This window comes from Juglans regia, chromosome 11 (assembly GCF_001411555.2).
Source record: "Juglans regia cultivar Chandler chromosome 11, Walnut 2.0, whole genome shotgun sequence".
Taxonomy (NCBI): Eukaryota; Viridiplantae; Streptophyta; class Magnoliopsida; order Fagales; family Juglandaceae; genus Juglans; species Juglans regia.
Window position 1 is genome coordinate 10,527,053 of NC_049911.1, and position 8,946 is coordinate 10,535,998.

The window sequence follows — 8,946 nt, forward strand, 5'->3', positions numbered from 1 at the left end:
TCTTCTTCAGCTTTTTGCCTTTTTAACTATTGTCATGGGTTCGCATTTGCATCGTTCCTCATGAAACCCATTGTCACGATCATTCCTGCTTTTCATGGTGACGGCAGGATACGACATTTAATGTGGCCATCAATAACAGGCATCGAGCCTAATTTAATGAGGAGAGGGGACGAACGCTGACCGATTCCCCTTCTTGTGGTGGATGCTGTTTGGGTCCAATTTCTTTAGATTCCTCTGGTTTACTCTTTTCACAAATCGTGGGTAGGATAATATGGGCTTGGCCCAAAGCGTTAAGATCTCTCTTCCAAATTTCAATAGCAATACACAATATTTACAACAAATGGTCATTGTTAGGGGTGTAAAAATTAACTGGAAAATTGAAAAATAGGCTCGGATCGTCCCAAACCGGTGGAACTGGTCTAGTTTTGGACCTGTTCGGTCCAGGACCCGCTCCCTTAGTTCCAAAACTGGCCGGTACTGGTTCTATGCCTTTTAGGACCGGACCGGTTCACTATATTATATATTAATTTTTTTAATATTATATATAATTTTTATATTATATATAATTTTTTTTATATAATATATATAATAATATAAATTAGAATTATATATAAGATAATGTTATTATAATTTATAACATAAAATTTTAATCTTAAATATGAAAATTTATTTGATCATATGCTTTAAATATAAAATATATATATTAATAACATTTTATGGCCTAATAAATTCTCAATGTATTCTTTTTTTATAAATATATAATACATTAGTAATATTAATATACATTAGTAATACTAATATATATTAGTATATTAATTACATTTGGTTTTAATTAATTAGTATAATGTATATTAGTATACTAATTACATTTTATGCTCTAATACTAATTTATTAAAACCGAAAAATTGGATCGAACCGGTCCAGAATTGATAAAATCAAAAGTATCGGTTTAGGAGGGTAACCGATACGTAATCGATTTTTAAAAATGTAAAATTGATATATACCGATTCGATCCTAAATTTTATCTAAATTCAAACTGAACATAATTGAACTGATTACACCCCTTATGACTACAAATTATAGCATTTGATTTTTCGAGCCCAAGCGATTATTTTCTTATACATTTAGTTTAATTGCAACCTTTTAACAAGGTGATATGACCATGATTATCTTGATGTGCACGTGGCACCATCATCATAATTGAGTACCATCTACTTTAAAAACGGACGAAGTTGACCGTACACGTGGAAATGTGAGTAACAACTTTCCTATAATATCTACTTAATTAATTATGCAGTTTTAGCCGGCTCATGTAAACCTTTCTTTCTAAGCTTCTCGTTAGAAAGCTAGCTAGGGCTCACGTTTTAGAAAAACAAAATTTTATAAAGGAATGATATAGACAACTAATTTCTTTTATAATTATGTTTTAAAATTAAAATATTTATATAAAATAATATTAATTTTATAAAAATATCTTTTATTTAAAATATAATTGTACAATTTATTTCTAAAAAATTGTAGGTCTATAATTTTTTTAATTAAATGAAATAGTTAATATAGCTGCTATATTTGAAGGGTGTGTTAATGAATAATGATACGCTAAACTTGATTTCTTTGGAGTTTGGAGCGTGTAAGAGAGCTTTTCATGCCACATTCACAATACTCTAAAAATAGGAAACATAAATAATGGATGTTTGCGGTGAACAAAAGATAAGATAGGCCGGCTCTCTCATGGGTAGCATGTAGTCTTCATTTGCTGATCATCTTATAAATATTTATATGGTCGTGTACTTTGGATGTTAGACCGATGAATCAATAGAGAGACGTTATACGTGTGATGATTTGGAGAAAAGATGGAGAGTTTTTCTATTTATTTAAAAAAAAAAAGAGAGAGAAAAACTAAAATAAGGAGATTTATAAACATAATTGGGACATCTAGGGGAGCAAATAGAGGAGGCTTGGACAATCTAAGAAAAGGATGGAAGATGAGAGAATGGAGGTGAGGGCTTGGGATTAGTTAGTGGGGCCCGGGAGCTACTAGAAATTAGGTTTATCTTGGCTCAATGAAAGAATATTATTTATAATCGACAGTGGAAATAAACTTATAACAGCTACTAGAAATTAGGGAAAAAAATCACAAAATAATTTGTAGGTTCATATGAAATAAATAATTTTCTTGACATAATGATCAACTGGAAGACATGACTGGCACTTAAAGTAAAAACCCGTCCATTCACCAAGACCAAGGTTTATCGATTCTTAGAGTTTCTTTCAAATTTTCTTGGGTTTCTTTTTCTTCTAATTAATTCGTTGAAATTAATATCACCACGCAACATAAAGATCCCGTTCATATACATATATACATATACATATATATATATATATATATATCAAACTTCAAATTGGTTGACATGTTACCCTCTTACTGTATCAAAACTAATCACATAATATGCCTCGTTAAAATAGATGGTTTGCATTTTAAGAGAAACTAAAATGCCAAATCAACGTGCCATGTTAAAAAATCTAAAAAAATTCAATTAACATAAAATAAAATAAAGTAATTGAAATCAAGAAAATCAAGCTAAAGTTAAAAAGAAAGCCTAAAATTATAAAATGTTTTTGACTCAAAATTATTACATTGAAAGGAAAAAAAAAAAGCACAAAAATAAAATCTTTTAATGACGGGGTTTGCCAAACAATAGATCAACTGGAAGTTTGGACTTGTGATCATGCCGTGGAAGACGTGATTCGCAGTGGAAGACCCGCGGCCAAGTCCATTAATGTTCATCAATTGTCCAAGTCAACTGATCTCAAATTTTCTTCCGTCTTGTTTACGTCTTCTAGGCTGAAATTAACATCAATCCATGATCAAGCTGGCCTGATTCCCACTAATGGTGATGTTTGTTAAATTGTTTGATAGTTTGGAAAGCAAGGGAGCCTCTTTCCTATTTATATATATCTAGCTAGCCTGTTAGTGCTAACTCTTCTCATAATTCTCGAAGTGATCTCTAAATTTCTAGCAAACATTTCTTTAAACAAGTTTTCTTTTTTCAAGTGTCCAATGGTTCCCCCAAGCACTCAAAGAGCCTCATCATCAGTAGCACCGTCTTCTTCCACTTCTCCAAGACCTCGATGGATACATGATGTTTTCCTCAATTTCCATGGCAAAGACACCCGCAAGAGTTTTACAGACCATTTATACACTGCTTTAGAAACGAAAGGCATTATCGCCTTTAAAGATGACGAGAAACTTGAGCGAGGAAAGTATATTTCTCAAGAGCTCTTGAAAGCAATACGTGAATCCATGTACGCCATCCCCATTATCTCAAAAAACTATGCTTCCTCAAGATGGTGCTTGACTGAACTTGCCCAGATTGTCGAATGCATGAGAGAGACGGGTTTGACAGTTTTGCCTGTTTTCTACCATGTTGATCCCTCTGAGGTACGAAACCAAACTGGGGCTTTTGCAGAAGCTTTTGCTAGGCATGAAGAAGACCCTAATATTGATATGGAGAAGATGCAAACGTGGAGAGTTGCTTTGAAAGAAGTGGGCAACATATCCGGATGGCATTTTCATCTTAGGTAACATTTTTTCTTTTATTCTTATAGCGAGAGCATGCATGGATATGTTGGATTCTCAAATTTGTACCCCCATAAAATTAGATTCCAGCTGGATGTACCAATCAAATTTAATTGGATCCATAAAAATACACATGTTAGACTCATGTTGATCAGTTAGTGATCTAGCTCATGTGACCAAAATTATAAATTCTTGGTGTGAAATCTAATCCCTTTAATTAAATAAATTCAAGATTTGATCCATATGATCTATTACTTTTTTGTTAGAGAAGTGCTACTACCATGATTAGGTTTGGATACAAAAAATATTTCATCTCAATATAATCTTATGTCATCTAGATCATTACAAATTTATCAAATTTTCAAATAAAATATAATAAACAATTTAACTTTTTCAAATCTCAAAAGAATAATAATATTAAAAAATATTATTTAATATTTATTCAACTTTCAATTTTCATATTAACTCACTATCCAAACCTCCTGTAAGAGTTTTAACAAAAATAAATTTATTAACTGATATGGTTTTACGTGGTACGCTAGATTCAGATTGAATATTTGATGATCTATTTAATGTTTTTGAATCAACAGTTGTTGGGTTGCTTTTGGTTGTGGATGACCACGAATTTAGGGAAACGATGAGGGAGATCTGCCTGCCCATGCAACTGGTGCTTGCCCCCTAATATTAATCGTTTCATCTTCGACCATTGGCCATTTAGCTATTGCCATCACCCAATTTTCCCTCTTGGTTGGATTTTTTTAAAATATTTATATTTGTTTGACAATTAATTGTATCATCACTCATGGTTCCTCCTCTCTAGGGACTTGACTACTTCTTAATTTGCATCCATATCTATTCCTCTAAAAGTTAGCATTTCTATGGCTTCCCTTCATCCTTAGAGCTACAACTTCCTTCCTCTGGCCGCTTTACTATATGCATCAGTTACTTTTGACTACATATAATTACATTGCTCCCTAGGCCGATTCCCTTATACTTTACTATCAATTATATGAAACTACATCATGATGCCAAATCCAAAGTCCCTTTGGATTTGGCATCAACAGCAACTCCCAGATCATCAACGTACCAAGAGACCATGATTCCTTAACAAAGCCTACAATTCTCCTATGGATTCTAATTTAGAAACAATACCCAAACTCTCCTACTTCTCACCAAGAAACAATGGAAATGTAAGGGTCAAAAGTGAAACACTATATTTAGGGTGCTCTAATTTTATTGATAGCCCTTATTTATGGTAGAGTAATACCTTATTCAAAGGAAGCATGGAGGTTACAACCAAAATCCCAAAACCATGCTCCTTATAACGTGCTATATTGCACATTAATATTATATAGCAGATTAATATTGTCATACATTTGGCTCTTGAAACGCTATCACTATCTCATAATAATTAATTATCTTATCATTTTTTCCAGGTATGAATCTTCAATTGTCCAAGAAATCACTAAAAGGATACTTCAAGGATTTAGTCATAACTTTTCAACTCTTTTCAAGGACCTTGTTGGAATAGAATCCCGTGTGGAGGAAATGATGAACATACTTGGTATTGGATTGGAAGATGTTCGCTTTATAGGAATTCATGGTATGGCTGGAGTGGGTAAGACAACTTTGGCAGAAGTCATTTATGATAGAATATCTTACCAATTTGAAGCTAGCTGCTTTATTGCCTGTATTAGGGAAGAAACTAGAAATCGTGGTTTAGTTTCTTTACAAAAACAACTTCTTTCTAAGATCTTCATGGAAAGGGATTTGAATATATGGGACGATCGCCAGGGATTAAATATGATACGAAATAGACTATGTTATAAAAAAGTCTTTTTAGTCCTTGATGATGTGGACAAAGAAGAACATCTTACAACATTGGCAGGGAGCCATGATTGGTTTGGTCCTGGGAGTAGAATCATTTTAACGAGTAGAGATATCCATTTATTGAAAAGACATGGAGTGAATGATATCTATAAGGTTAATGAGTTGAATAATGATGAAGCATTGCAGCTCTTTAGTTTGGCAGCTTTCAAGAAACCCCATCCTGAAGAAAATTATGTGGATTTATGCAAAGGCTTTGTGAAATATGCTCAAGGGCTTCCTTTAGCTCTCAAAGTTTTCGGGTCCTCCTTGTTTGGTAGAGGAACAAATGCATGGAAAGGTGCTTGGGATCAACTGAAAGCAAATCCTAATAAAGGAATTTTAGATATACTTCAAGTAGGTTTTGATGGATTGGAGGATTTGCAAAAGAAACTGTTTTTAGATATTGCTTGTTTTTTCAATGGAGAGGTCTTAGATAACATTTTAATGGACATATTAGAAAGTTTTGGTTACTACCCATACCTCAATATTGATATTCTCGTGGAGAAATGTCTTATAACCATCTCATCTAAAAGGTTGAGGATGCATGATTTGCTACAAAAAATGGGTCAAGAAATCATTTATGATGAATCCCCCGAAGAGCCTGGCCGGCGTAGTAGATTGTGGCATTATAAGGATGTCCTTCATGTGTTGAAGAATAATACTGTAAGTGGATTAATCCAGATATAAATCATGTATATTATATTTTCATTCTAATTCTTTAGTTTGTTGCAAATATTTCTCACACAATTTTATTGTTCTTGGTTTTTAGGGAACTGACGTGATTGAAGGCATAGTGCTAAATTTACCTAATCAAAATGAGGAACAATTCAGTGCTAGAGCCTTCTCAAAGATGAAGAAATTGAGAATTCTTAAAATTCGCAACACAAGTTTTGTCAACATGAGTTTTTCTAATCTCTGTGATAAGTTATTGAATCAGCATTGGCACAACGACGACCCTTTAAGATTCATTCCAACACATGGGTTACGGGTGCTAGAATGGTTTGAATATCCTTCAAAATCCTTGTCAAATAGCTTTGAAGCAGACAAGCTTATTGAACTTAGATTTCCATGCAGTCACATCAAGCAACTGTGGAAGGGAATTAGTGTAAGGTGTTTTCTTCTTTTTCTTCTTTGTACTAATTGTATTAAGCTCGCTAATGCTCTTTTTTTTTTGTTCAATATTTATTGTTTTATAACAGAGTTTTGGGAGTTTGAAACGCTTTGATCTTAGCGGCTCTCAAAACTTGCTGGAGATACCAGACTTCACTGGAGTCCCAAGTCTTGAGACACTAGACCTTGAAGGTTGTACAAGTTTATCTAAGGTCCACAAATCTATTGGTGTTCTCAAACGGCTTAGACGATTGAATCTACATGCTTGCAAACGCCTTAAAAGCTTTCCTAATGAGATTAGCTTGGAGTCTCTTGAACATTTTTATCTTTCTGATTGTTCAAGATTTGAGAAGTTCCCAAACATTGTGGGAAACATGACTTCATTGCGGTTACTTTATTTGGATGGTACTGCCATAAAGGAACTACCCCCATCATTTAAGAGTTTATGCAACCTTTCCATATTGTCTTTGCATAACTGTAGAAAGCTCTCAATTTTTCCGAGTGTTATTTGTAGTTTGTCATCACTTAAAATTCTGGATGTATCTGATTGCGTAGCACTTGGTGGAATTCAAGACATGAATGGTGAGGGGTTTCTGGAACAATTGTATAAAGGTGGAACTGCTATCAAATTCACTAAGTTTTTCGCAGTGCCAGAGTTTGGCTCAAATGACGCTTTCTCTACGCAAGAAATGTTTGTGACCAATGATGACTCTATTGGGGCCTTGTATGTTGGTTTTGATGACAAAGTCTATTACATTAGAAGCTTGAATCATGAAGAATGTAATTTGCAGACAAAAGGCTATGACGTTGTGAGTCTCTTTGATTTCTTCATATGATGTTTTGCTTAAGTGGTTATTTAATATATATATATATATATGTATACTCCAATTAACATCTTTTTGTTTTTACTTCACATGCAGGAAAATAATTGTTTTAATCCCAAGGTAACGTATAGCTCTTACTTGGGAGCTGAAATTCCAGAGTGGTTCAACATGAGAAGTTTTGGTTCTCATGTAACACTTCAAATCCATCAAAACTTAGATAATAATAGTAAGTGGGAGGGATATGTTCATTTTACTATTTATGAAGTTGATGAGGTAGAGAATTCAGATCCAAGGATTTTCAAGGGCAGTCATCCTGATCAAGGCCAGTTTGTTGAGTTTGTTTATCATTTTGAGACTAGCGAAGGTCCTCTAAAAGAACCCTTAGTCCTTCGTGGCCCCAAAGATCACCCTTCTGCAGGTCCATTTGGGTTTGGGGTGTATATACCGGCCAAGTGGTTTTTGGAGCAGTCAAATAATTTGGATAGATGGTGCTACATTGGAGCATCAGTTAAAACAAGTAGCTCAAATGTGAAGGTGAAAGAGTGTGGTGTGCGCCTTCTATCACAACATCCTCATTTTGAATTACATAATACCGATATTCCTTATATTGGTTTAAAATTAGAAATTAGGAATCATCTTTGTTGTTGTTTGGAAATGTGTAGTCATAATGTTGTACCTATTCGTATCTAAGGCTTGGTAAGGAATTAAAATATGTGAGGTGGATCAGTCCTCCAATCCAAGTTGTTTAAATGGATGCAATTATGTATATATTGAGGCTTCTATCAATTATTAATGCTTATTGGACTAGACAATTGAGAATGCATTAATTATGAGATGGAACTCTTCATTCAGGCTGTACAAAAGAGATCAGCTAAGCAATTCTAGATCTAATTCAGGTAAAATTTCCCGTTAACATCGACCAATCTTAGCAGTGTTCCTTTACATTTTTTCCACAAATTTCTAATATAACAATATCGACCGCCCTCCTAAATATGTGTGTGTGTAAAAGAGTCTTTAATATATTTCTAATATTACTTACAGAAGCAAAGTTTTAAAATTTTATAAAAGTCTACCCTATATCATTTACAATTCATTAGGGTTTCATTTTTTAATTTTTTCAATGCCTCTGATCTCAATCTTTTATCTGTAAAAATGGTTTTTATGCTCTCCATTCACACATCACCACGTCGTGATTTCATTAATTACTTTACAATAAACTAAATCATCAAATCCTAAACTATGAGCCCTAAAGTTTTATAAATTCTAATTTTTTTAATAATTCTTTATGTCATTTCATACACCACGCACCATATCTCTTTTATTTTATTTTCTTACTTTTTCATAAAATTATGTGATGTATGAATGATGAACAGAACAACTTAATTAGTTTAGTAAAAATAAAATAAAATAAAATCTAAAATATATAAAATGTACTGTGTGAGATGATTTTTAGCATCCCTCTTAATTTTAATTTTAAGAGGCTTTGTAGTCACTATCTGAATTGCCACTTGGAGAGATCGTCCATTAATCTCACGGCCATTCAAGCGTATTAAAAGAAGAGCG

The 8,946-nt window shown here is 33.2% G+C and overlaps 1 protein-coding gene across 1 annotated transcript; it reads left to right on the top strand.

Moving 5' to 3' along the window:
• The first annotated feature begins 3,061 nt into the window (after positions 1 to 3,061).
• On the top strand, positions 3,062 to 8,073 carry LOC109005497 (disease resistance protein RPV1-like). The gene is made up of 5 exons (XM_035695825.1): positions 3,062 to 3,582; positions 5,017 to 6,112; positions 6,219 to 6,554; positions 6,649 to 7,368; positions 7,480 to 8,073. The coding sequence occupies exons 1-5, from the start codon at positions 3,062 to 3,064 to the stop codon at positions 8,071 to 8,073; spliced, it is 3,267 nt and encodes a 1,088-aa protein (XP_035551718.1).
• The last annotated feature ends 873 nt before the right edge of the window (positions 8,074 to 8,946 follow it).

What these genes read in the sequence shown, in the direction of transcription:
- LOC109005497 (XM_035695825.1), top strand. Translation starts at nt 3,062, where the DNA reads ATGGTTCCCCCAAGCACTCAAAGAGCCTCATCATCAGTAGCACCGTCT. An exon ending in ATGTGTTGAAGAATAATACT is followed by an intron (nt 6,113 to 6,218) that starts GTAAGTGGATTA and finishes CTTGGTTTTTAG; the next exon opens with GGAACTGACGTGATTGAAGG. An exon ending in AACTGTGGAAGGGAATTAGT is followed by an intron (nt 6,555 to 6,648) that starts GTAAGGTGTTTT and finishes GTTTTATAACAG; the next exon opens with AGTTTTGGGAGTTTGAAACG.